Consider the following 27,366-nt stretch of genomic DNA (forward strand, 5'->3'; position numbering starts at 1 on the left):
GAGGCCCTGGCTGAACGGGCGGCAGGGTTCGGGGCTCGGTGTCCTGATCTCTCTATATATAACTCCCTGACAGGAGGGTGCAGCCAGGTGGGGGTCGGGCTCTGCTCCCAAGTAACAAACGATAAAACAGGAAGACATCGTCTTAAGCTGCGCCAGGGAAGGTTCGACATCTGGAGGAATTTCTTCACAGCAGGGGTGATTAGACATTGGAAGGGGCTGCCTAGGGAGGTGGTGGAGTCCCAATCCCTGGAGGCGTTTAAGGAACGATTGGACGTGGCACTCGGTGCCATGGTGTGATTGACAAGGTGGTGTTTGGTCATAGGTTGGACTCAATGATCTTGGAGGCTTTTTCCAACCTAATTAATTCTGTGATTTTGTCCGCGGGGTGTTCGCACGGAGCCCGGAGCGCTGCGGGCAGAGCGGCCTCGGCAGTGGTGCCTGGCTCTCAGGGGCAGCGGCCGGGCAAAGCAGCTGCAGCGGCGCCGTGGAGAGAAGGAGGGTCTAGCCCCGAAGGCTCCGTATGCCGGGGTCCCAGGGCGTAGTTTCACGCTTGTCTTGCCCTACTCTGTGATGGCAACAAGTGAGAGGAGGGTGGAGCACAGGCAGGTTGTGGTTAGTAAGTCACTTATTAATGCCGTTCGGTCCAGGACTTAAAGCTGTTTCAAGTCAGGCTTTGGGACATTGTCTTTTAGGATTGTGCTTGGAAGTGTTCCTTCAAGCAACAGCCTCAGCCGTGTTGTGGTACTTCCTGTTGCTTCTGGTTTCGTCTGCATCCCACTACTGCTGTGCAACTCAGTGGTACTCTCCTTTTCCCTCAGTTAAACCATTGTGGACGCCCTGTGACATTTGCTGCCATTGTTTTTCTAAAGAAATCCCACAAAGCAGTTCAGAGCCACCCTTAGTCTCTGCTTCCAAGTGTTCAATACGACAATGTGCTAAACCTGTTCACACAGGTCAAGCCTTTGTCTTTTCTTGAGTTTTGCTGTCACAGTCACTGTTGCTTTTGTCACCTTTGGCTACAGCATATTTGGGTGGAAGAGGTGCTGGGATATGAGGGAGATGAAAACGTGCTTCTCTGCACAGAGTTTAGTTCCTCTTGGAGTTATCAACCTTCCTAGTTGATAAAAATGACATTATTCCAGACCAAGAGAAAATTAAGCCTGTTGGGAAGGTACTATAAACATACAGACCGCTGGAGTTAACTCCAGGAATTCCTTTAGCAGGACTCAAGAGTCTGATCTGCGTTCAAAACTGGACATGTCACCTTCTTGCTCCTTATGAGGTTCTGTAGTTCTCTCCTTTTTCTGCACAATCAGCAGTTGCAAATGTTTAAGAGAAAGCATGTGTTTCAGCTTAGAAATACAACAACTTGTGTGTGAAACCTTTGGTGTTTAGAGAGGTACAAAGATACTGTAACTTGTTAGGGAAGTTGTCAGTGTCTGGGAAAGGGAGTTGGCAGTTCATCAAGAGGCTAATAAGCAAAATGATATCCATGCTGTTTGCAGAGCAAGTTTTCAAGCTTCAGCAAATACTTATATCTTTGTTCAAGCTGGTAGAGGGTGTATTGAAAGCTGCTTGGCACAAGGTGCAGTGGGAAGCAGCACAGCTGGCACTGTGCTGTGTTGTGCAATCTGACATGCTGTAAACAATAATAAGGGGATCATAGACTGGTTTGGCCTGGAAGGGACCTAAAAGCTCATCTCATTCCACCCCCTGCCATGAGCAGGGACACCTTCCACTATCCCAGGTTGCTCCAAACTCTATCCAACCTGGCCTTGGACACCTCCAGGGATGGGGCAGCCACAGCTGCTCTGGGCAACCTGTGCCAGGGCCTCAGCACCCTCACAGCCAAGAATTCCTTCCCAATATCCCATCTATCCCTGTTCTCTGGCAGTGGGAAGCCATTCCCCCTCGTTCTGTCACTCCAGGTCCTTGTCCAGAGTCCCTCTCCAACTCTCTTGTAGCCCCTTTAGGCACTGGAAGGGGCTCTAAAGTCTCCCTGGAGCCTTCTCTTCTCCAGGCTGAACACCCTCAGCTCTCCTATCCTGTCTCCAGAGCAGAGGGGCTCCAGCCCTTGGAGCATCTCTGTGACCTCCTCTGGACTTGCTCTGACAGCTCCACGTCCTCCTGATGTCAGCTTCCCCCAGGGTGGGAGGCAGCTCTGCAGGTGGGGGTCTCATTTGAGTGGGGCAGAGGAGAAGAATCCCCCCCTGCCACTGCTCACGCTGGGGGATCAGCCAGGACTTGGGGCCCGGGGGGGGCAGTTTCAGGGCTGCAGATGCACATTGCTGTTGAGCTGCTCATCCACCAACATCCCCAAGTCCTTCCCAGAGCTGCTCTCAATCCATTCTGTGTCTATTGTGACTTCCAGGATTTTGGCACATGAAGCATGGGTGATGGTTTTTTTCTCTAGGACTACTCTAGCAGTTCTGAGTCTAAATGAGCTTTAATGTTTACCAGCTGTTTAAAATTAATAAAAGCCTAATTTTTCTCACATGATCAAGTCCCTGATGTGCTTTTCTCTATTAGTTCTGTGATAGCATTTCAACTGTCATTGAGGACTAAAAATCTGTCCTTTTCCTAACTCTCAAATTACTTGCAGGTGGTGCTTCCAGTGTGTGTGTGTATGTGTGTGTGTGTGTGTGTGCAGGTTGCCTAACTTTTCACATTTTGTTTTTCATCAAGCCAGGAGAGCAGAACTTGGTTTTTATAAGTACTCAGGTGACTGTAACTTCATTTTTCCTCTGAAGTTATATATGTTTTGTGGCTAACCTGGTGGGTGATGAAAAGGGTTGTGAAGTTAAGGAGTTAGGAAATATTTTTTTATATGTCTGCCTCTTAACATTAGTTTCTTTAGAGCAAGGAATGCCAGCCCTGTGTGAAGGGTAGCTGTGTGTAGGGGCAGAGGGAAGCACAATGCTGGTGGTCGCTACCTCCAGTCCCATAGTAGTAAGTGTGTTTATATATCCTGGTAGTCAGAGAGACGATGAATAAAAGTAGTTCAGGTATCAGTTAATGAGTTCAGCAAGTTCCATTCGCAGTAGGTTTTTTGGGTGAGCTCGACCGGCTGTCTGCATTCTGCATCAACACCTCTACAGTGCCACTGTATGCTCAGCTTGGCTGAATTAAGATCAATCTTTATCATCCATGATCAGTTTGGTATGTGTGTTCTGTTTTATTTGCTTAAGAGATGAGTATCACTTAAGCTCAAAATGAATGTTTAGATTATGTTATATACAATACCAGATGAATCTCTCAAATACAAATTTTGCATGTTTGCTCTGTGTTCTGCACAGCTTGGGCCTCCCAGTTACAGTGCAAAGGCTGCTTAGAGGATGGGGTTCTTTGATTTTGGCTTTTCCAGAGCAAGGGAATTGCGTCTGGTTCTCCAGGATAGCAGGAATCTTAGCTGTGTGATTGAATGATCTCTAAACACAGAAAATCAGCCAGTGTATTTCATTCTGTATTTTGTGATCAGCTGCTCTCTTTGAAAAAGAAAAGCATCAGTAACAGAATGTAGATATAAATAGTGTCAGAACCAGTTTAAATATCAACTATACCAAACTTCTTGAAAGAGGACTTATTGTAGTGAATACTGTGTTGTAGTCCAAATCTGAGTAATAACAGAAAAATACTTTCCTGTGCTTTCTGAATTAAAATCTTAATTTCTAACTTAGTAATTAGACAGTAGGCTTCTGGAGGGGATAGCTGGATGTTAATACATCCTCATCACCCAGGCCCCATGGCTGTCAGTGTTTAAGAGGCATTTGGACAGTGTCCTGAATAATTTCAACTTTTGGTCAGGCAGGTGGACTAGAAGGTTGTTGTAGGTCCCCTACCCAACTAAAGTATTCTATGATATTCTTCCTGAAAGCCTTAGAAAAGTCAAGTTTCAGTATTCTTTGCATATTAATCTTGCTTCCAAAATCTGTGTTAGTGCCTGCTAGCTGTGCTTGACACACAGGGTGGTCTGGCTCCGAACCCATGGCCTGGTTTCGCTCATCAGTGGAGTATCTGCACACCTTGAGGGGTGCGTTGTTATCTTCCATGTCCGCTGTCTCCTTCTGCTGTGTGTTGTGCACTGGTTCTTTGGAAACAGCGTGGCTGAGTACTTCCCGCTCTGGTTAAACCCACTGCTCCAAGATTAGACTGTTCAGCACTGGCTGGGTGCTTGCATGTTTGAAAAGTCCAGGAAAGTCTACTGCTGGGATTTGGAATCATCTGTCCCTCCACCTGACTATGCCAGGCTCCTGTGGATGCCCAGAGGTTGGGGCTGAGCTGGGTTCAGGGGAATCTGGGCAGCTGGAGAGGGTGTCTTGAGCATTCAGCCCCCTGAGGTGGGAAGCCTGCTGAGGAGCACTTGTTCATACTTGGTTGTTTTTTGTGTTTTTCCTAGCATTTAGGGCTGGCTTAATTACCACGTGCACTGAGGAAGCAGAGCTGCAGAACAGTTCTGCAACTGGCTGCAGTTGTTCTCTTGGTTCCTTTTCTTTTTGTTTCCAAACGCACTTGCTGCTCTATCCGTATAATTTGCATCTTGATGTAATTAAAAGAATACCTTAGTAAATGCCTGACTTGCCGTGACACCCAGGATTTTAATAATTCAATGCTAGAATGGAATCTTTATGCTGAACCTGAGTGGAAATTAACAACAAATAGCCTGTCAGTTGTCAGTCCTTGCTGTCACTTAGTAGGTTTTGGTCTTACAGATGAGAAATAGTCTGCCAGAGCTCAAGGAATGTTTGGACAATGCTCTCAGGCACATGGTGGAATTTTGGGGCTGACCTGTGCTGGGCCAGGAGTTGGACTCAATGATTCTTGTACGATCAAGTTTGGCCCTCGGTGTATTTGCAGTCAAGCACAGGCCCAAAGGTATTGCAAGAATAGAGGAGTGTGTGGGTGCTGTGGCTGTCCAAACCTGGTCGTCAATGGAAATATTTTTAACTATTCTCATTTACATTTTAATATTCATTTTAACAGATAAATGGTAGTTTTGGTTGCAAAGTGTGATTTTGTCTCCTGCGTCAGCATAGCTGCTGCCTGCCTGATAATATTAAAACTAACCATAATAAATACGTACCATGTTACTGCAGCAATGATGAAAGAGGATCAGTGATACAGGACCTTACCAGAGGAGCTCATAGGGAGTGGAACAGCTTTGCTGAAAATAGCTTGTTATAGCTCTTTCCTTGATGTCAGAATTGGAAATGGGGAGGGAAACGTGATGCCTTGCTGCCAGGCTGGAACAACTAGCTGGCATAGAATACCCTGAGCTAGAAGAGACCCATGAGAATCATCGAGTCTAACTCCTAGCCCTGCACAGGACACCCCAAAAATCTCACCCTATGCCCAAGAACGTTGTCCAAATGCTCCTTGAGCTCTAGCAGCCTTGGGGCCCTGACCACTCCCCTGGGGGACCTGTTCAGTGCCCAACCAGTCTCTGGGGGAAGAACCTTTTCCTGATACCCAACCTAACCCTCCTCTGACACAGCTCCAGCCGTTCCCTTGGGTCTTGTCACTGTTCCGAGAGAGCAGAGATCAGAGCTGCCCCTTGGGAGGAAGCTGCAGACCCCAGTGAGTCCTGACCTCAATCTCTTCTTCTCCAGGTTAAACAAGCCAAGTGACCTCAGCCACTCCTTGTATGGCCCCTTTAGGCCCTTCACCATCTTCATAGCTCAGACATAAGCTGTGTCCAGTTATTCCTGCACTTACCAACAGATTTCCAGCTGTGGTGAGGGCACCAGTCGCATTCTGCAAGCATAGTGGCAGTGTCAGGCCTGTTCAGGCACAACAACTCAGGCTCTTGGCGTGAGCTTTGGGTGATTCACCTCTGTGCTGGACTTGTGCCAGCAAAATGTCACACAGATGGGTTGGTTTCACCTTTTGGACTGACGTCTGCCTGTCCTGGTGTGGCTGTGACCATGTTTCCATCAGACCTGATGGTTTTTGTTCCTTCTTTGACTCATGTCATGGACTAGGGGCAGCCTGTGCTCAGAAATGGACCCATCTGTTGCATTTATGCATCAAGTCCAAGGCAGAAGTAAAATACTGTGTAAAGTTACAGCAATGGGAATAGCACCAACACCTAGTGGGAGCATTAAAGCTGGATTTAACGACTCTTGCTCATTGAAAGAGTCCCAACTCCTGCATTTGATTCTTATAAGTAAAACCAACTGGTGCTAAGGCATCTATCTGTAAGATTCCCAGCCTCAGGGTTCTCTCCCCTCCAGCTTGTTTGGGAATTGTGTGTATGTTGTTCCTTTAGAATAAGCCTGCCTTGGCTAGTCAGCGTCTTCAGAAAGCTGAGAAAATGGGGATCATGCTACAGGAAGCAGTTCAATAATGGGCATTTTATAAGAAATTACTCTCACGTCCCTACAAAGTTTTTCCTTCTTGCAGTGGACAAGTGTTGTTAATAAAGCACTGGGTTAAAGGAAAAATTCTCTGGTCAGGTACAATCTTCCTTTCAAGAAGCTTTAACAAAAAGTTTTTTGATTCAAACAGAGAAATTGAACTGTTTAGGCTTTTATTGTGAGTGAGCACTAGAACAAGCTCTTTTCTTTAGTGAAGGAGCAATTGTATAATATACATAAATACAGTTTAAAACTTGAGATTGAGTAAAGCACACATGTTTTGGGTTTGTTGTTTTTGTTGTTGTTTTTTTTATTATTCCAGGAGCTAAATAACTTTTCTTTCTGTTCTCTAGGGATTTAAGTCATAATCATTTATTATCATCCAACTGGAGCATTGATTTGTCTGTCCATACTCTCCAAGAAGTGTAAGTTGTTTTTTATGAGGATAAATTCTAAAGATATCCTACCTAATTGTAATTAGAATGTTTCATTGCACGTCAAGATACTTGGCCTGACTTGCAGACTATATTCAGTGTAAATTAATTAAAAATGGGTGCTCCATGTTGGCAGCGCATTTCAGGTATAAAACTGTTGTGTTGGGAGCAGAAATCTTTCTCATGAAAGATCAGAAGACCAACATTTTTAAAGAGAAACAAGGTGTATTTGTTTTGCTTATAGCTGATTTTAAATGAAAGAGAAGTAATAGTATCCATGAAAATGAGAAAAGCTAGCATGTTTCACTGTTCAAATTGTTCAAATTATTAGTATTTAAGCTCTTGGGGAATCTTTTTTGTCAACTACTAAGTATTACTAATACAGTAAAATTGTCAAATGCATTGATATTAATTATTTCTTCTGTGTACAGAAGGGTTTTTCTCCTCTTTGAAGTGTCAGTAATTTTTTTTTTGCCCTCTATTTAAGGAAAATGAATTACAATGAGCTAAGTGAAATTCCGTATTTTGGAGAAACAACTTCCAATATAACTCTCCTCTCATTGTAAGTAATAGCTCATCTGCCTTTTTCTTGTTTAACACATGGGAGAACCATGTTAGAGTTCTGCTATCAAATTGTAGGAAAACATCTTTTTTCTTGAACTACTGGTCATGTAAAGTGTGTCAGGGAATATGTAAGCACTCTTTAAAGAAATACAAATCAGTTAAACAATCAGGTCACCCTAGTTTACCAATAAAATCCAGTCAACCAAGGCAGGCAGCTTTGAAGGGGAGAGATTCAGTCCAGGAATGACACTTCCCACAAGGACCAGCTCATCTATACGCCTCAGAATTTGAATCTGTTTGTATCTCAAGGTGGCAAATAACTCTCGGATTTGCGGTTTTGCTTTAGGAATTAACACATTTGGAAGCATGTGGTGTACGTCCCATTCAGGAGACTCACTAGTACTGTTGGTATACAGAATCCTGTTGCTGTTTCAGCTGTGCAACTGGAAGGATGAGACGTTGTGATAATCATATTTATTGCTGATCTTTTTCAGGGTGCACAATACCATTCCAGAAATAAATGCTGAGCAACTCCAGGTCTACCTTTCATTGGAAAATCTAGATCTTAGTTCTAATCTTATCTCAGAAATTAAAGCCTCTTCCTTTCCACGAATGCAATTGAAGTACCTGTAAGTATGAGTGATGTACCATCTCTGGGATTCCTGGCTCTACAATGATAATGTTGGAGACCTCATTTTCTCTTAAGTTAGTGTCTTAAAGTCAGCATTCTTACACAGCTTTGAGCTGGTAGCAGTACTTAATGGAGCTACAGATGTCCTTGAAATGAAATAGTTTTCATACCAATCTGTATTGCATTTTCCCAAATAACATGGAAAACAGCAACTGCTGTTGTCAGAGTGCAGGTGCATAAGCCATCAGGGACAGGGAATAATTTCTGCCCTGTTTGAGTAGATCACTGTGGACATTGTGTTAACCACATCTAACTGAAACATGGATGTGCAGTAAAAATCAACTCCTCCCTCTGATTCCTTTGGGAAAAAGGATTTAGCTTGGTATCCCAGAATTCACATTTCTCACGTGACTTCACAAGGGTCTTGGATTCTATTAATCAGTGGTTGCTCTGAGGTGCTTGTGCTATTGTGTTCATCAAATTCTCTATGTTCTGAAAGGCCTCTTCCCCTCTTCCTTTCTTCCTTTCTTAGGAATCTGAGTAACAACAGAATAACTACTCTAGAAGCAGGCTGCCTTGATAACTTATCTAGCTCACTAATGGTGATAAAACTGAACAGAAATAGGATTAGTATGATTCCACCAAAGATCTTCAGGTTGCCTCACGTGCAGTTTCTGTAAGTAACAGTCTTGAAAACATCAAAACAACATTTACAGCTGAGCTGTTAATCTCAGCATGTTCTTGACCTTCACACAGTGGTGCTTGTTGCAAGGTGTCTTAATATTTGAATGTCATCTTTATAAAAGGGAACTGAAAAGGAACCGGATTAAAATAGTGGAAAGTCTTACATTCCAAGGACTGGAATCCTTAAAATCCTTGAAAATGCAGCGCAATGGGATTAGCAGACTAATGGATGGAGCATTCTTTGGCCTGGGTAATATAGAGGAATTGTGAGTATGCCTGGTTGTGGAATTTTTTTAGCAAAAAGAAAATGGCTCTGGAGAGTGGTGTCCTGTATGGCTTCCCTTACCTCAAGGCTGTGCTGAGATATTGGTGAAATCATAGGAAAAGAGCATTTTCCCATTATTTTTATGTCATGTCTGGTTACTTCAGAAGTGGAAAGATACCCTTCCCCATTCCTGGAAGTGTTCAAGGCCAAGCTGAATAGGGCTTGGAACAGCCTGGTTTAGTGGAAGGTGTCCCTGCCCATGGCAGGGAGTTGGAACTGGACGATCTTTGAGGTCCCTTCCAACACAAACCAGTCTTGTGATTCCATTATATTGGTCCTCTTTCCAGCTTCTTCCCACATGGTGATCAAGAACGTTTGCCTCTGTAGTTGCTTTTTGCTGGTTTTCATTTGCAGTCCCCATAACGTGGGGTTGTTCTTTCCTCCGTGACTTTGACAGCGTGAACACAAGGATGTGTGATGCAATTTTAGCAAAAAGCTTCTTTTTTAAAAAGTTGGTTTTGAGAATAGAAATTATAGTTTTGTTTCTCCCTGCAGCTGGTGTTGAGTTACTCAGTTCTTCGTATACTTTAGTTCACTCTTTTTATTTCAATGGGGTTGAAACAATCATGCATTGTGTGTTGTCTAAGGCTTAAACTTAGTAAATAATTTTGAGATCCACAGGGTGAAATTTTGTAAATAGGTGTTTCACTGATTATCTCTTTGGCAAATGTTTTTTCCTTCTAATTCATTAGAGAACTGGAACATAATAACTTAACAGAAGTAAACAAGGGCTGGCTGTATGGGCTGCGGACATTGCAACAACTCTATGTTAGCCAGAATGCCATCACCAGGATCAGCCCAGATGCATGGGAATTCTGCCAAAGACTTGCTGAGCTGTAAGTCCTGGGCTGGTATTCATTGGGGAATGTTGGAATGTTGCAATTACTGATTGGCAAGAATGAATTACCGAAGGAAGTACTCCATTTCCTTGCAAGGCCCATGGTAATGCTGTGTTTTACTTACAAGTATTCTGTTAGAGAAATTGAAACACAATAGTTAATCGAGTCAGATAGTATCTTAATAAACAATCCTCCTGCTTACCTTTAAAGTGTATGTTGAATGTTTCCAGAGACTTGTCGTACAATCAGCTCACTCGCCTCAAGGAATCTGCCTTCGTGGGACTTGGCTTATTGGAGAAGCTAAACCTGGGTGACAATCGCATCAGTCACATTGCCGATGGTGTCTTTAGAGGTCTGACAAATCTTCAAACCTTGTAAGTACAGAAAACTTCAAATGGACATTTCATTTTAATGCAATTTCAGATTGAGTGGAGCTTTTGGAAGTAGAGGCAATGGATATTGCACTGTGGAAGTCTGAGATCATTGTTGGTGCTGTTCTGCCTGCAGGTGTGGTAGGGCTGATAATCTTTTGGCTTGATAAGATGACAGAATTCCAGCCCAGCTAAAACAAACCAACCACTCAATTTTAGTGGTGGTAAGAAACAGCGACTTGGTGACCTTGAGTGCTCAGATGTGTGTCCTGCCGGTTCTGAGAGATGTGGATGCCTTGTGTAAATGCCACTTGTAGAGCAAATAGCTTGAAGCTCTTTATTCCATAGGGTTTCCTTAGGTTTGGAACCTCAGAAACCAAGGACTGAACTGTTTTGTGTTGTAGAAGGTGTGGTTTAGCCCATCCTGCTCATGTGCTGACCTCACAAACATAACAGGGGATGTCGAGTTGCTCCTTGCTGTTGAAGGCCCAGCTTTGCACTTGCCAGGACCTTTCGTGGCAGATCTTGGATATTTCTGAAAAGACCCAGTCCTGTCCCAAGTAGATGTGAACAGTTGTAATTACACTAAACAACAGTACTTGAGAAGGGAGTGAAAGTTTGTAACCCCTCTGTCACCTCATTAAATAAATGCTTAAATAAGCAAACTCACCAGAGAGATTTATGTAAGCAGTCATATTCTGTTAACCTTAATGCAACCTTTTAATGAAATAATTAAACCTGATTTCTTAGACTTAGAGTACCATGAAGAAGAACAAGAGCAGATTAATTAGTAGGTTTTCCTGGGCTCTCAGGGGTGTCAACAGCGAGGGCCTGGCCCTTTGCTTTGGGGCTGGAATGGGCAGGATGGAGGATGTGGAGTGGGGATTAACAAGGCTCCAAGCATTAGTGCCCAGCCAGGCATGAGGAGCCAATTCCTCTCTCACACAATGAGGGGCTTTTCTTTTGGACTGCTCACTCGTTTTGCTGAGTGGTCTGAGTAGTGGAGTGTAAAAATACTTCAAAAAACAAGAGATCCCGTGTGGTTTTAGTTCCGTTGTTGGTTGTGTGCTGGTTGTTTGGCGCTACGGCTGTGGTGTAAATATTTCTGTATGTTCAGCTCCTGCCACTCTGCAGTGTAGGAGAATAAACTGTAAAACTGTACACTAAGTGCAAGTTAGGATTGCAGATGTATCTAAAAATAGCACTGAAGTTTGGAAGTTTTACATATTACCACATCATTTACTTCACGATACTGTGAGCAGTTTGGCATTTATATTCTCCAGCACTCACAGTCTAACATTCTGAAGCAGACCTTGAGATAATTCTAGAAATGTATTTTAAATCACAAGAATTAGCAACTTGGAAATAAATTTGGCATATTATTCATCTAGTCATTATTAGTTCATCTCCATGTTGGGTACCTTAGCTCGAATAATTTTCGAACAGGAAAAGATTTGATGTGAACAAGTTTCAAGGCCATATTTGTTTAGACCTTGTGATGCGTGAAATATGAAATTCTTTTATTTTTGTCCTAAACTTGGAAGTGTATAAATACAAATTGTGGAAGTGACTGCTGTGTATGGTTTTAACAAGACTTCTATATTTCAAAGTAAGAAAAATAAGAAAACAGTGTGTTGCCAGTGATGGTATCCTGGAGGTTGATCCCGGTCTCTTCCACGATGGTGTTCTACACAGTTTGCAGTCTCACATACGGGAAAGTAGATACTTCATTTTTCCCTCATTAGCACAGGGAAAGAAGTGTTTATATGAGTGATATATACAGTTGCCTGTGTAGGCAGCTAGTTTTATGTCAGTTGACTCATTTGGAAGCTTTGTCTAGCTTCTAGTTGCATAGAATATCTGGTAGAGCACAGTGCAGACTAATATTTCCTTTAAACACACTCCTCTTTGTTCATGGTGGTATCAACACAGATGCTCTTGCCTCAGTCCATGCCATTCAGGCTAAAAATGCAAGTTAATTTATTTCATCTTCTCTCTAAAAAGCGTTTAATCCTCTCCAAACTGTATTGCTCTGTTGCTTTTGCTTTTTGGACCTCTCTTCTCCATGAGAGGTTGAAGTGCTGTGCTGAGGTCAGTCAGAAATCCCATTAGCTGATAACGAGATTTGTGAGCAGAATATCAACTTCATTTTGAAAATCCACCATGGTGTGCCTGGCAGGCCTGTGCTGTAACCTGGGTGTAATCCCTTAGTATGCTAATGCTGGTATAAGCCTGTTACTCATGAAGATTAATGCTGCTGGTGTATTGGTTAATTCCCTTACATGAACCAACTTGCTTCAGGAGCCTCTCCCAGCTCCTGGCAAATAGTCCATCACATGATAAGTGCTGGTCAGACCGGGGCTTTCCATAAATGCCACATCAAGAAGTTGTGCTGCAGAATTTGTTTGTGGTTCTGGCTGCAGCACTTACCATGAACAGTTTTCCCTGTTGCACTTCTGAAGTAAGAAATTCATCTCCTGACAAGCTTAGTTTTCTAAAAGATTTGAGACCTTCCAGGTGATGCTGTGCTAGAGCCCCATACCTGGCCTGTCTTCCTCAGCTCACCACTAGCCCTGGTCACAGTGATGTTCCAAGGCTTCTTTCTAAGAAATGTCTTCTCCTGCAGGGACTTGCGGAACAATGAGATCTCCTGGGCCATAGAAGATGCAAATGAAGCTTTTGTGGGACTCAGCAGGCTGGATAAACTGTATGTATAACAAACTAGGGGAATGACAGCACTTCCCAGGCATGCAGAGAGGGAGAGTACAAAATATTAAGTAATTGTAAATCAATGACATGAGGCAGAAAGCCTTTCTCACAGTGTTGCCACTTGTGTGCCACAACCTCTTGATATAGTCCTGGGTTCCTTGTTCAGGAGCATCGGATCCATGCAGCACTGGATTTCCTTACAGCACCAAATTGATGAGATTAAGCATAAATATTTGACTGCATTTATAATTGAATACCTCACTCCCTCTGTGTGATGATTGTCACTTTTTGTGCTTCTTTGGTTTGGGTGAGAGTTACTGCGTATCAAAAAAACAGCCCCAAAACACAAAGTATTTTTGAGCAAATTTGAAACACTATTACATTAACAAACTTTTCAATACTTAGACTGTGCACTTTCCATCCAGTGCCACGTGCTTTGTAGGCAGCTCCATCCTGTGTAGTCACAAATGTTGCTTATAACAAATGGCCTGGTGTGAGGGTGCAGTCCGGGAACTTGTGTGGTGGTAGCAGGTTGGTCTTAGGAAGTTACTGCTTCACTCCCAAGTTCTACTTAGTGCTGTTTCATCCTCCTGACTTAAGTTATCTTCTGACACATTTCTAGCCCAAATCTCTAAGTTGAAAATAGAAAAGAAACCCTGTTCTCTGGAAAATTATTTGAGCCTTTAAGCTAAGAAAAGTAGTATTTAATCCTTTATCTCAGCTAGAATTAGAAAAAAAATGTAGTTAAGCATCATAGGGAACTTCTTTTGGGTCTTGTTTGTGAACTCATATTGACATTCAGACTGGTTTCTGGGCCTTTGTTTTCAGAATCTTGCAAGGAAACCAAATTAAGTCAATTACCAAAAAAGCATTCTCTGGTCTTGAAGGACTTGAACATCTGTAAGTATTTTAATTTGTAAAACTCCTAATTATTTGCCAACTTCAGTCTTGTGTTCTCTGTCATATTTTCAAGAATTTAACTGAAGGCAGCATATGAAATCACACTGACTCGTTATTGTGCTCTTTGCTTAACTTACAGAGATTTAAGCAACAATGCAATAATGTCCATCCAAGAAAATGCCTTTGCTCAGGCTCAGCTGAAGGAGCTGTAAGTTCATGAGAATTATTTAGAGATTCTTTACAAGCCCTACCTTGGAAAGAATCCTTCAGCCATTGTAGGGTTGGTTGAAGTTGTCTGAAGTGTGTCTGCTTTCATTATGAAATATTTGCAGCAATGCTGATAAATTATCAACTCAAAGTTGGTGGCAGTACATTTAGATTTAAGGTTTGATAAAATCTTCACCTGCATTTCCTTAGTTGCAATTAGTAGGAGTTAATTTTTTTCTTGCCATACAATTAAGCTTTTCCTATCCTATGATTTTGCAGCAAGCTCAGCACTGCATGTAGGCAGTGAACAAAAGAATTCATCAGGAATCTCTCAGGGGGATTAGCAAACCCTGTGTTTTTTCTTCCTGTTTTTGCGGGCTAGGGAAAGGTTTTAAAATTCACAGCTAGACAAGAGTTTTTATGTGCTCAGTAGATGTTTAAGCCGATAGGGTCTCTTGTGGTCTTCAGACATCTGAAGTAGTAAAATGTGAAATGACCTTCACACCCAAGACTAATTCTATTGTAATGCAGTCCTTTCTGTGAGATAAAGTCTCTGACTGTTGTGTAATCCGGTCTAAAACTGCTATTCCATTAATTAACCTTGGCCAGATGAACTTAGTCTGCGAGATCTGCCAGTGTGAGGAGACAATTTCAGATGTTAAAGACATCTGTTGCCTTCTCTGATGTGTTTTAAAAGTGATGAGTCATTGATATGTACAGGCAAAAAGCAGGATGGAATCCTGGCTTGTTTGGGACCTCTCTTCTCCCATTACTGGAGTCCTCTTAGAACAGATCAGTTCCTGTTAAATGCTGGAGTGTCTCAAGTCAGTCATACACATACATAATACTTAGGAGACTTTGAAAGCAGGTGGTAGGAAAGAAGAGACCCATCATTGTTTCCTGTTGGTAGTTTTTCTGTGGAGCAGAGAAAATGAGCTGCAGTTGATACCTGTATGAAACAAATCACTTTTGGCCTTAAATATTTATCAGCTGGCATTAAAATGAGAATTGAGGCCTCTGCTCATTTCGTAATGGCAGGTGTGTTTAGTTTGGAACATGGAGCTGGTCTGCAGTGTTATGTTCCTTTTAATTGCTTTAAAGAGGGATGAGATAATTGTAAAGACAGGCTTAGTGGTTTTGGGATGGTTTTTTTAGAAGTTGAAACTCTACGTTTATATTCTCCAGGATTAAAATGAAATGTAAGATTTTAATGCTGACATAGAGGGACCGATTCTAGCATAAATAGCTAAGATTTTGTAATAACTACCCATATGTGTAAAACAGTACTGTAAATCTGATGTTTCTGTATGTATATGCTTTAAGTTGCTTTGCTACGTGAAATCACACGTACACATGTGAAATAAACTTCACTCACCCTTTTGTTTTGCCCTGTTTCTGCAGAGCGTTGAACACAAGCAGTTTGCTTTGCGATTGCCAGTTGAAATGGCTGCCCCAGTGGCTCAGTGAGAGCCATTTACTGCAGGCTGTAAATGTCACCTGTGCTCACCCTGAGTGGTTGGCAGGACAAAGCCTTCTCAGTGTGGACCCCGATGACTTTGTCTGTGGTTTGTATTTTTAGTGACTTTTGATACAAAAACACAGTAACACAAGTCTTGTAGCTGAAATCAAGCTGTAGTGCTGGGGAGGTACTTGGTCCTGGCCATGGTGCCCGTGTGTGCCCATGTACATCACTGAGTCTGCTCTGAGTTTGGGGTTTAGTTCTGCATCTCTTCGCTCTGTTTTGTGGTGCTTGAGCACTGAAGTTAACCCGAGGGAGTAGTGTGGTTGAGATCGCATTGGTTTTTATATTTAGCTTACTGTTAAAAATGGATTATGCTTCCATTCTCCCTGCTTATGTCTACCTTTAGCTTTGCGAGGTCTGTTTTGACACTTCCTTCCTGGTTCCTGCCCATACCAGCAGAATATTGTAGAATCATAAAATGGTTTGGGTTGGAAGGGACCTTAAAGATCATTCAGTTCCACCCCCTGCCATAGACAGGGACACCTTCCACGAGACCAGGTTGCTCCAAGCCCTGTCCAACCTGGCCATGAGCTCTTCCAGGGATGGGGCAGCCACAGCTTTGCTGGGCAAAAATTAGAGTAGTTCAAGCTCGGGCACATTTTCTGGTGCTCCATATCTGTGATGTTTATGGTGGTCTCAAACTCTGCCCAGAGCCTGGGTGAAGTCTGTGGCAGGCCTGGAATTAGTCTGATGTTCCCTTTTCCTGGTGAGCAGTCTTATAACAGTTATTTGTTTATATGCAATTCTTTCATTGCTTTGGTGGCAAAGGCTACAATAATAATCATGTAGGTGCAAGCACCCACTTCTCCGCTCCAGTCCCACCATGGTGGCGTGTGACAGAGCTCTGTGTGTGTCTTTGACAGTGTCTTTGCTGAAGTAATGGATATGGAAGTCACTTTCATTGAGTGGGATGAGATGGTGAACTGCCAGCTCTTTATGCTTTGTACTTGTAGAACTTGAAGGCTCTTCAGGATATTTAAAATATCTGAAAGTAAGTTTCAGTCCTTCATAAAATGGCCTGGCTCTTCAGCTGAGCAGGACTTTTGAGTGTGATCTAAATATAGCAAGTTTCAGACAGTTGGACAAAAGGCAGGGCTGCTCAGCACTGCACTTCCACACTGATTGTTTTCAATGCTGATTCTTCTGCCTCTTTCACAGCTTGATTTCCAGCTCAAAACAACTGAACTTGTGCACCTCAAGCAGGACATCTGTTCCCAAAGTTTTGGTTTTGCTTACATTGTGTTTTGAGTGAGTTTTCTTGCAATATTAGTTCAACTTTAAGACAAAAAGTAGCTAATCTTGGTGCTTTTCTTTTCAGATAATTTCCCCAAACCGCAGATCAGAGTCCACCCAGAGACCACAGTAGCCCTGCGAGGCACAAACGTGACCCTGATGTGCACTGCTGTGAGCAGCAGTGATTCACCCATGGCCACAGCCTGGCGCAAAGACAGCGAGGTCCTCTATGATGCAGAGGTTGAGAATTTTGTCAGGTACCAGCAGCAAAGTGGGGAGGTGCTGGAATACACCACTGTCCTGCACCTCTTCAATGTGAATTTCACTGATGAAGGGAAATACCAGTGCATTGTCACCAATTACTTTGGCTCCAATTATTCCAACAAAGCCAAGCTGACTGTCAATGGTAAGTGACAATGGTAAAAAAGGAGAAGCACTCTGAACATAAAACTTCATTTAAGTAGCTACAAGTTTGTTTTTCACTAAAGCTGGGCCAAAATAGTCTTGCAGATCTCAATGGGATTTAGAAGTATCACACACATTATAAAGCTGGAAAGAAGTGATTTTTCTTCTTCTTTGTTTTTGTTTGGGCTTTTTTGTTTTTGGGTTTTTTTTGTGGATGAAAAGCCTCTATTCACTTTTTGAAAGTGGTTTCAAAGTGGCAGTTATCTCCCATGCTTTAGTAGAATACAATTAGTTGTTCATCTAGTTAATTGGAGGTGGAATTCTTTAAACTAAAAGCTCCCTCTACTGTCTCCTCAGAACTCAGCACCTTTCCCACATGTTTGTAAAACTGGGGAAGACTCATCTGAAAATAAGTGGCAAAAACTCTGAGAAGTCAAAAGCGAAGTCCTTTTTTTATCTTTAGCCATCATTGTTCCATTTATTTTGAGGGAAGGGGAGGTACAAAGACAATATTCATATCAGTCAGCAGACCACTCATCCCCACAGTACCTCAGAGCAGAGGTGATGAGGTGGAAGCTTACCTTCCCTGTTTGCAAGAAAGAAAAACATGGCAAAAACTTTTCCCTCTATTCTTCCTGCGAGAAATCATCTTCTTCACATCATTTTAGAGGAACTTAATGGCTTTAAACTGAAATAGAGTAGGTTCATATTGGATATTAGGAAGAAATTTCTCCCTGTGAGGGTGGCGAGGCCCTGGCACAGGGTGCCCAGAGAAGCTGTGGCTGCCCCATCCCTGGAAGTGTTCCGTGCCAGGTTGGACGGGGCTTGGAGCAACCTGGGATAGTGGAAGGTGTCCCTGCCCATGGGCATGTATTGTCTTTAGTGTCCCTTCCAACCCAAAGCATTCCGTGATTCTATGAACACTGTACATACTGTATTTAAATTTTGGAAGAAAGGCTCTTAGAAATAATCACTGAAAAATTACGCAGTTCTTCAGAAGAATCTGCCCCCCTCTCTTACGGAGTGTTTCAGATATGTTTTCAAATTTTCTCTCTGCTGTGGAGCTTTTGCAGCATTTTACCTGATACTGAAAATGCTGAATCTATGTCCCCCTTTCATCCAGAGCTCCCATCTTTCCTGAAAACCCCCATGGACCTCACTATCCGCACCGGGGCAATGGCCCGGCTGGAGTGTGCTGCTGAGGGCCACCCCCCTCCACAGATCTCCTGGCAGAAAGATGGTGGCACAGACTTCCCTGCTGCAAGAGAGAGGAGGATGCATGTCATGCCTGAGGACGATGTGTTCTTCATTGCAAATGTGAAGATGGAAGACATGGGGATCTACAGCTGCATGGCCCAGAACATTGCAGGGGGACTCTCGGCCAATGCTACCCTGACTGTGCTGGGTAAGTGTGACTGGCCTTTGCTGGCAGATGGATCCCTGCACATCTGCAGTGGAAGTGTAGCTTAGCTGTAAGTAACAAGTTGAAATTGCGGAGAATGAAGTTAAAATGCAAAGAGCAGCACTTGGTGTGATGTTTACACAGTGAAGCTTTAGAAGCTGAGTTGCAGAGCTGCCCGTTGGAGTTAGTGTGATCTTTGCAGGGAGCTGAGGGGCATATCTCAGTCCAGCAGTGTAGATTAGGCAAGGAATTTGTGTTGCCTTAGAGCAAATTTTGTCACAGGTAACAAACTTGCCACCAAGAAGACCAGTGGGATCTTGGGATGCACGAGGAAGAGCATTGCCAGCAGGTCAGGGAGGTGATCCTGCCCCTCTGCTCAGCCCTAGTGAGGCACATCTGGAGTGCTGTGTCCTGTTCTGGGCTCCTCAGGACAAGAGGGCCCAGAGTTCCTGGAGCAAGTCCAGCAGAGGCTATGGAGATCATGAAGGAACTGGAGCATCACTCTTACAAGGAAATGGTGAATGGTTGGACTTGATAATCTTAGAGGCCTTTTCCAACCTAAATGACTTCATGATTCTATGAAAGGCTGAGGGAACTGGGGCTGTTCATCCTCGAGAAAAGACGGCTGAGAGGGGCCCTTATCAATGTCTGTCCGTGCCTGCAGGGAGGGGTCAGAGGATGGACCTGGCTGTGCTTGGTGATGCTCAGCAATGGGACAAGAAGCCATGGGCAGAAACTGATGCACAGCAAGTTCTGCATGAATGTGAGGAAGAACTTCCTTACCATGTGGGAGCAGACTGCCCAGAGAGGAGGGTGTGGGGTCTCCCTCACTGGAGATGTTCCAGAACTGTCTGGATGCAATCCTGTCCCATGTGCCCTGGGATGACCCTGCTTGAGCAGGGAGGTGGGACCAGATGACCCACTATGGTCCCTTGCAAGCTGACCCATCCTGTGAACTGTGCTGAGTAATAATGGAAGGTCAGTTCCTTCCAGAGTGCAGCATTTTTTGAAGACATTTTTTAACATTATGGCCAAATTTAGAATTGGACTGGCACAGATTTCCCAAAGCAACTGTGCCTGCCCCATCCCTGGAAGTGCTCGAGGCACTTGGATGGGGCTTGGAGCAACCTGGTCTAGTGGAAGGTGTCCCCGTCTATGGCAGGGGATGGGACAGGATGATCTTAAAGGTCCCTTCCAACCCAAATGATTATAGGATTCCATGATTCTTTGAAGTTATCTTACAATTTCACTTTTTGTCTCAGAAACTCCTTCCTTCATGAGGCCCCTGGAGGACAGGACAGTGACCCGAGGTGAAACTGCTGTCCTGCAGTGCATAGCTGGTGGCAGTCCTGCCCCTCGCCTCAACTGGACCAAGGATGATGGTCCCTTGACAGTCACCGAGCGGCATTTCTTCGCTGCAGCAAATCAGCTCCTCATCATAGTGGATGCAGGACTGGAGGATGCTGGGAAGTACACTTGCATCATGTCCAACACGCTGGGCACTGAGCGTGGCCATATTTACCTAAATGTCCTGGCTTCCCCCAACTGTGATTCTTCCCAGAGTGCCATTGTCCATGAGGAGGACGGCTGGACAACAGTAGGGATCGTGATTATCGTTGTTGTGTGTTGTGTGGTGGGAACGTCCTTGGTGTGGGTTATTGTCATCTACCACATGAGGAGGAGGAATGAAGATTACAGCATCACTAACACAGGTTAAGTGTAAAATCAACAGTCTCTGGTCCTGTTTTTATTTCAAAACACTTGAAATTTCTGGATTTCATTACAAATCGATACAAAAGAACTGAAGATTTCCTTCCAAAATCCCTTCAGGGATTTGCTCAAATTCCTCCATTGCAGAGGTTCTTTTAAATGCCAGAAGTGTGCTGATTCTATTCCTTATACACTAGATTTGCCCTACATTGAGGGAAAACAGTAAAGTTCAGAAGTAAATATTTGAATAAACTTAGAAATATTTTCAGGGTCTGGAATAATAGCTGTAAATTTTCTTTCTGGCCCTGTCAACTTTGAACTGGCCAGCCAGATTCGTAATTACTGAGGTAGAAAAAAGATACCTACATGTGAATTGAAATTCTGGATGTTCTTGTTAATGTGGGGAATAGTGCTGGTAATACCTTGAAATCTTCACACTGTTTAATGTTGCCAATGTTAATTCTGCCTTGCAGAGGAGATGAACCTACCTGCTGACATTCCCAGCTACCTGTCCTCCCAAGGGACACTGTCTGATCCCCAGGAAGGCTACAGTAACTTGGAGGCAGGGAGCCATCAGCAGCTGATGCCTCCAGCTGGCAGCTACGTGCACAAAGGCACAGATGGTAAGCAAAGCCCTCAGGTGTGTTACCAGTGCCTCAGCAGGATGCCAATGCACAGTCTCATCCTCACAGCTAAAGTGTCAAGATAGATCTTTATCCTGTTTCTTTCCTTTGGTATCTCAAGAGCCCAGGCAGAAGAGGTGGAAATAGATTTTGCTTGGAAGATGACTAGCTGTGCCTCCTGTCCTTGGTATAAAAGTCCTGCTTCTGCCAGACACCTAGCTGGCTTGTTACAAGCATAACTAAGGGGTCTGCACTATTTCCCTACCTTGTTTGGACAATTTTCTGGTTTCTCGTGTCACTGAGCTTACAGAGATGCTTTCTTTGCCATCAAAATGCTGAGGACTCATCACTCATTATATAGCCTGGCTTGAAAATTGATCCTCAGTGTAAGTTTTTCACACCTATCCATGACCCCTCCAGTCCAGTCCCACTGCATTAGAGTCTGTCTCAGGAAGGGATTGAGAAGCAGCTCGTCTCAGGAAGGAGTAGAGAAACAGCTCATCTCAGTGACCAGTTTATCATCAGCTCTGATGTGTGTGAGCATGCAGGGACAAGTCAAGTCCAAGATGGATGTGGGCAGGTATCCCGGTTTAATCCCAAGGCTGTTTCAGCCTGGTGCCCAAGCTGGCTGGACCTGCATAGAGCTCTTTTGCCCATGAAATAGGGGAACATGTCCATGGTTCCCCTGGTCAGCTTCAGAAAGGCACTGCTGTGGAGAATTTGGGTGGGGGGAGTCTGGGGGGTTTCTCATGTGACCTCTCAAGCCGAGTACTCTGTTACTCCCTTAACTGTAAAAAGACCCTTCAATTTGTGCTGCTGTAATAAATGATCATACCAGGACATAAAGCCTATGGAAATCTGGCATCCTCATCCTTTTTGAGAGTATTTTATTTTTCTGTTGTGTTCATCAGGTGTTGCAGCACCATTAGTGATCTGCTCAGATTGTTATGACAATGCCAACATCTACTCCCGGACCCGAGAGTACTGTCCCTATGCCCTCATCACTGAGGAGGACCCCCTGGATCAGACACTCCCGAATCTCATGGTGCAGATGCCCAAGGAAACATACACAGCACGCACCCAGAAGGAAAGCAGTGCTCTGGATAATCTCTTAGCAGACAGAGACATGCCTGTCTTCCTTACCAGCCATGACAAAAAAAGTGATAAGAAAATCTCCCAGCAGATTATTGGTGAGTGTCCACTTTTCCTTTTGTTGCTTTGTATTCCCTGATAAGTTTGACTTTCGTTGTGCTGCCCTTCACTATTGACACACAGCTAATCCTTCAAGTGCCAGTAGTTTGTGGAGTAACTCGCGTTTATTAACCACTTGTTCTCCAAATACCCATGTTGCATCAGCAAACAACAGCTTTCATCCAGTACCTGAGATTGAAGAGGGTGATGTTAAAAAGATGGAATTTCTTAATTTGCAGGTTTAAGTTTGTAGAATGTGAGCCTTTGCTTATACTGCAAGGGCATGTGTTAACCGAAAGTTGGAGCTTTACATAAGAAATTCAAATAGCCTTTCTGTTTGAGCTGGCCTGAAGTTCAAAGAACTCCCTAAATTGGTTATTTTTCAGTTGACTTTCTTCCAGATCACCTTTTTAAAAATTCACTCTGAAGCTCTGTGTGTTTCTGGTTACTGTAAGAGATTGCTGGAAATGGAGAGCATCCAGTAAAATATACTCTCAAAAACAGAGAAAATCATCTTGGAACAATTGTTACTGCTGAGTCACAGAGCTCAAATCTATTTAAAATCCGAGTGTGACTGATCTCTGCTCTCTGTGAGCAGTGACAGTACCCAAGGGAACAGCTGGAGCTGTGTCAGGGGAAGTTTGGATTGGGTATCAGGAAAAGGTTCTTCCTCCAGAGGGTGGTCGGACACTGAACAGGCTCCTCAGGGGAAGGTTATGACCCCAAGGCTGCCAGAGCTTGAAAGGTGTTTGGACAACGCTCTCAGGCACAGGGTGGAATTTGTTGAGGTGTCTGTGCAGGGCTGGGAGTTGTACTCGATGATCCTTGAGGGTCCCTTCCAAGTTAGGATATTCCTTGATTCTATCAACTTTCTCCCGTTCATCTTCTAATTTTTATCCCTCAGAGCCCTTCCAGGTTCCTCTGTGGGGAGGCAGCAAAGACCTGGCTTGCTCTCACCCGCAGTTCCTGCACCATCCATTGGCCCATGAGGCCCCGCAGCGGCTCCGGAGCGACGGTGTCACCAACAGTGACCGGGACCAGGCATCGCCCAGACCGTGCCACAGGCTACGGGAGCAGAATTTTGATTTTAACAGGACACGGAACATTCATGACCACAGTGAAACCACATAAAACACTCACAGAGCCTTGAAAGCAAATCCAGATTGACTGACTGTATTTACTACCTCAGGACTAACCCTAAGGCCAAAGATGCTCGTGTATGTGTCTGCAGTTACTGAACAGTCAGACTCTCTTGGAGGAGGTGACACATGCCCTTTCTTCTGCCATTTCTTCATTGGAAAATGGGAATGTGCACCAGAGAACACGTGGATAATTAGTGCCATCTACAAAAATAGCATTAAAACGTGGATTGTGTGATGCTGGAAGCAGCCTTTGTGGTGGTGCATGCTTTGGAAAGCTCTCAAGAACGTGTGTAGCTATTTCACAGTGCTTTGTCTGCTTGGGAACAAACCATCAGGGCGTCCTCATGGAATTCCCCAGGAACTGTAAGCATAAAACTCTTGGTCAGCTTTTTCTTCCTTAGACTGTTGGCAGGTGTCTGTTACCAGTGTAAGTTTGGGGCTTGTTTTCTTCTATGAATAATGGACTCTAGTTGTAAATAAACTCACATTTATAAATATTTTGTATACCCTAAGCATATAAACGTGTTGGCTGCAATGTAAATTATTTTTTATTATGCCAAAGTATGAATCATACTGTTAGTCTTGACAGCTGTGTATTAAGCCATATGGGGAGCTTGGGGGGACCGAAAGCTTGTTTGTGAGGGAATAGAGCTGTCTTTGTTTTGAAAAGAAGTGCATTTACTTATAGATAAGTGGTAGAACTGATACTGATGAATTTCATTGTTGCCTACAACTGTGTGCCTGGCTGCAAGCTGATCCATTTCATGACATTAGCAGAATTTCAAGGTTTATCTAAGCTTTTCTCTTTAAAAAACCCCTTAATATTGTGTATGTTGAGAGGGTTTCCATATTTTTCCTAGCTGACAGTTAAGTGAACTTTTAAAAAGAATGTTGTGATGAAAAGCATGAGGTAAATTGGGAGAGCACTTGAAAAATACTTATTTCTTCTGCATAGCCAAAGTCATGTGGAGTTTAAAACATTGCTCCTTTTCTGGTGTAAAATGTCAGGCTAAATTGTTGAACTAATAGTTCCCTTAAATCTTAGTGTGGCCAAAATGTTTAAATATTTGACAGGTGGGAAATTAGGCAACGCAGGGAACCCCTCACTACTGAAAAATCTTGCTGAGACAGAGGAAGTTCCAGTGAGATGTGCCTGACAAAATGAGGAAGAACAATGACATTATGAAGACTCCCTGAAAAATTCTTTCTTTTGGGAAAATGCCCCTTTTTGTAGAAGGTGTTAAAAGACTCCTCAGGGATGGGTTTTCAGCAGGTACATTGTGCTCTGTGGTCATGCCCTCAGAGTGAGGTGCTTCCTTCGTGGTCACTGCTGCCTGCTTTGGAGCTGTAGGATTTGTACCCAAATAAAACCATCTGTGTGGTATTTTTGTAACAACTGAGACCCCTTTTTGGCCCAGCTCTGTTGTAGGTATGTGAGAATTCCCATTGATCCATTCCTGGACTGGAGGGTTTGTGACTCAAGTGACAGGTGTAGTTGTGCAGAATCACAGCTGAATTTAGAAACTCCGGTGAAGTATTTGAGTAAATGAGTGGGGAAACACTGGGCATAATGATGCTTTTCCCACAGCTCTTTGGACAGGAATAATAGTCAATTCTTTGCAAATGAGCAAGTATTTTCAAGGGCTCTTCCCATGCTCTCAAAGCCAGTGTGGCTGCTTTGGTAGCCAGCAGCTTTAGTGAGAAGGGGATCCAATTGACCTTTACCTTTGGGTAAAACAGAGAGAAACACAGGTGTGTAAATTTTTGGATTCTGACAGGTGAAATGCTTTAATACAATTAAAAAAAAAAAAAAAGAATCTTAAGTTAACTTCTTTCTGGTTTTATTTCCTTCAGGCTTTTCCTTCCCAGACAGCATTTAAGGCACAGTGCTTATTCTGGATCCGAAGTGATCCCTGCTGCAGGGACCCAGCACTGTCAGTTTAAATCCAGATGAGAAAGGTCATGTCATGAAACTATGACAGCAGCAAAGCCTTATCCTTTTGGATTGCTCTCTCAGCTGGTCACTCAGGCTACTGGGACAGGGTGCTGCTGGCATGTGCAATTCCCAGGAGTGAGAGAACAGCATCCCTGCTGCTGGCAAATGCTTGTTTCTTTTTCTTTCGTTCCCCTTTCTCTTTGGAGGAGCTGAGCTCACACAGATCTGTCATAGTGCAGCTGGCAGTGTCCAGACCCTGGGAGTACTTGGGGTACAACTCCCTGGAACAAGGGAATTCCCGTTAAGTCAGTGAGACCTGCTTGGCCCGGACCAGGGCTTTAAAATCACTGCTGTCTGCACCAGGACTGTGCTGGCTGTCAGAGAGTACTGCTAAAGCTGCTCCAATTTCTGTGAGAGAGTGGCCTATAAAAGTTGCCATCCTGAATTAAGACATTTACATCCTTCCATAAGCATTTAAAGTCCATAAGCTGGTTGTAAATAGCTGATGCTTGTAAGTAGATGACAATTTGCTGCACTGTGGAAAAACTTCTTTGGTAGACTTGGAGGAAAAAAAATCATGTGTGTTGTCTTTCCCCTTTGCAGAGGGGACAGAGTGGCCTTTCTTTTTTCCGTAAAAACAAGCCATTTCCTCAGTCAATGCCAAAGCACTACCGGTACAGGAACTGAGGGTTCAGAAGGCAGCAAGAGCAAAGCTGCTTCTCTTCCCTCTTGCTATTTCCTAGTGTCTATTTATATTTTTTTCACATCAGAATGTATATTTTGTATAGCGTATGTAATATATGTTTGTCTATTGTAACATACGTCAAATCAATAAAATGCTGTACACATTGAGCATTCAGTGTAACTCTGTTAGTTTGCAAATTGAATAATTATATTTTGTCCTATGATATTTAATTTTCATGGGGTTAAAAATAGAGTAAACTTTGCTAACTGGACATGATCCTGGGACTCTGAGATTTGGACAAGGTGATCTCCAGAGGGTGATTCCATCTCAACCATTCTCTGATTTTGTGATTCTCATTTCAGTTTTCCTGCAGGAAGTACTTGTACCCTTTTTGGAAAATGGGGGAGGGACAGTTCTTCCATGGTGGTGTTGACTCTGGGCCAGGAGCCTTGCAGATCACTGTGCTCCCCACACTTTTCTCCTGCTTCTCCAATGCTGTCCTCCTGCACTTTGGATCCTCCAAAAAGGAGATTTTCTTTCCAGCAACGAACTGTCAGTGCAAGGTGGTGGGAACATCTCCCACCTCCTGGCTGCAGGAGGTGCTGCTAGCCCAATCCCTCCTGAAAACCAGCGTAAGCTTTTTGTTCCTTTGAATAACTCCCTCTTCTCTCACTGCATTCTGCTGGTTGATGTTCTGATAATTAATCACTTTTGTTCTCCTGTGCTCTGTCCTGTGTTCTCAACTCTTGTACCTGTTCCCAGATCTCAGCACTGTAGCTTTTCCCAGGTTAACTTGAGCTTCTGCAGCTGTTTCATCCCCTGCTCTTGCTGACAGAAATGTTTACATCCAGGGAAAGGGGTCCCAAGAGCTGTGTGTTCCTTGTTCCCCCCGTCCTAGACACACTGACTTCCATGTTTATTCTGGAGAGGGACTTTGCACAAGGGCATGTAGTGACAGGACAAGGGGGAAAGGCCTTAAACTGATGAGGGAAGGCTTAGATTAGGTATTAGGAAGAAATTCTTCTTTGTAAGGGTGCTGAGGCCCTGGCACAGGGTGCCCAGAGCAGCTGTGGCTGCCCCATTCCTGGAAGTGTCTAAGGCCAGGTCGGACAGGGCTTGGAGCAACCTGGGATAGTGGAAGGTGTCCCTGCTCATGGGCAGGGGGTGGAACTGAGATGAGCTTTTACATCCCTTCCAACCTAAAACATTCCATGATTCTGTGGTTTATCAGCTCACATTCCTGATAACCAGGGATTCCTCCCGCCTCTGCCTGGACTAGGACAGCACCTGGCTGGGCAGGGGACAGCCAGAGTCGCCTGGCACCTCAGGAGGCTCCCTTACTTATAAACCATACTGGGGTTTCCCTGGAGCTGAAGCATACAGAGTGTCCACAGCATTCCCTAGATCCCAGCTTTTTGTGTGCTCTTAAGTATTTTCAAGCCACCTCAATTGCAGGAGAATGGACTCAATGATCCTAACCTGCCCCACAAGTCTTGATTT

At 43.8% G+C, this 27,366-nt stretch overlaps 1 protein-coding gene across 1 annotated transcript; it reads left to right on the top strand.

The window, feature by feature from the left end:
* Positions 1-2,035: 2,035 nt before the first annotated feature.
* Positions 2,036-26,034, top strand: LRIG2 (leucine rich repeats and immunoglobulin like domains 2). Its single transcript, XM_008638968.2, has 17 exons — positions 2,036-6,778; positions 7,275-7,349; positions 7,846-7,980; positions 8,515-8,658; positions 8,789-8,932; positions 9,684-9,827; positions 10,061-10,204; positions 12,828-12,908; positions 13,739-13,810; positions 13,950-14,018; positions 15,419-15,582; positions 16,858-17,178; positions 18,301-18,582; positions 19,842-20,291; positions 20,763-20,912; positions 21,824-22,102; positions 23,008-26,034. The coding sequence occupies exons 2-17, from the start codon at positions 7,279-7,281 to the stop codon at positions 23,232-23,234; spliced, it is 2,877 nt and encodes a 958-aa protein (XP_008637190.1). The 5' UTR covers positions 2,036-6,778; positions 7,275-7,278; the 3' UTR covers positions 23,235-26,034.
* The last annotated feature ends 1,332 nt before the right edge of the window (positions 26,035-27,366 follow it).

The sequence above is a fragment of the Corvus brachyrhynchos genome, unplaced genomic scaffold (assembly GCF_000691975.1).
Source record: "Corvus brachyrhynchos isolate BGI_N302 unplaced genomic scaffold, ASM69197v1 scaffold338, whole genome shotgun sequence".
Classification (NCBI taxonomy): domain Eukaryota; kingdom Metazoa; phylum Chordata; class Aves; order Passeriformes; family Corvidae; genus Corvus; species Corvus brachyrhynchos.

What these genes read in the sequence shown, in the direction of transcription:
- LRIG2 (XM_008638968.2), top strand. Translation starts at nt 7,279, where the DNA reads ATGAATTACAATGAGCTAAGTGAAATTCCGTATTTTGGAGAAACAACT. An exon ending in TTGCCTCACGTGCAGTTTCT is followed by an intron (nt 8,659 to 8,788) that starts GTAAGTAACAGT and finishes TCTTTATAAAAG; the next exon opens with GGAACTGAAAAGGAACCGGA. An exon ending in CCCCGATGACTTTGTCTGTG is followed by an intron (nt 15,583 to 16,857) that starts GTTTGTATTTTT and finishes TTTTCTTTTCAG; the next exon opens with ATAATTTCCCCAAACCGCAG.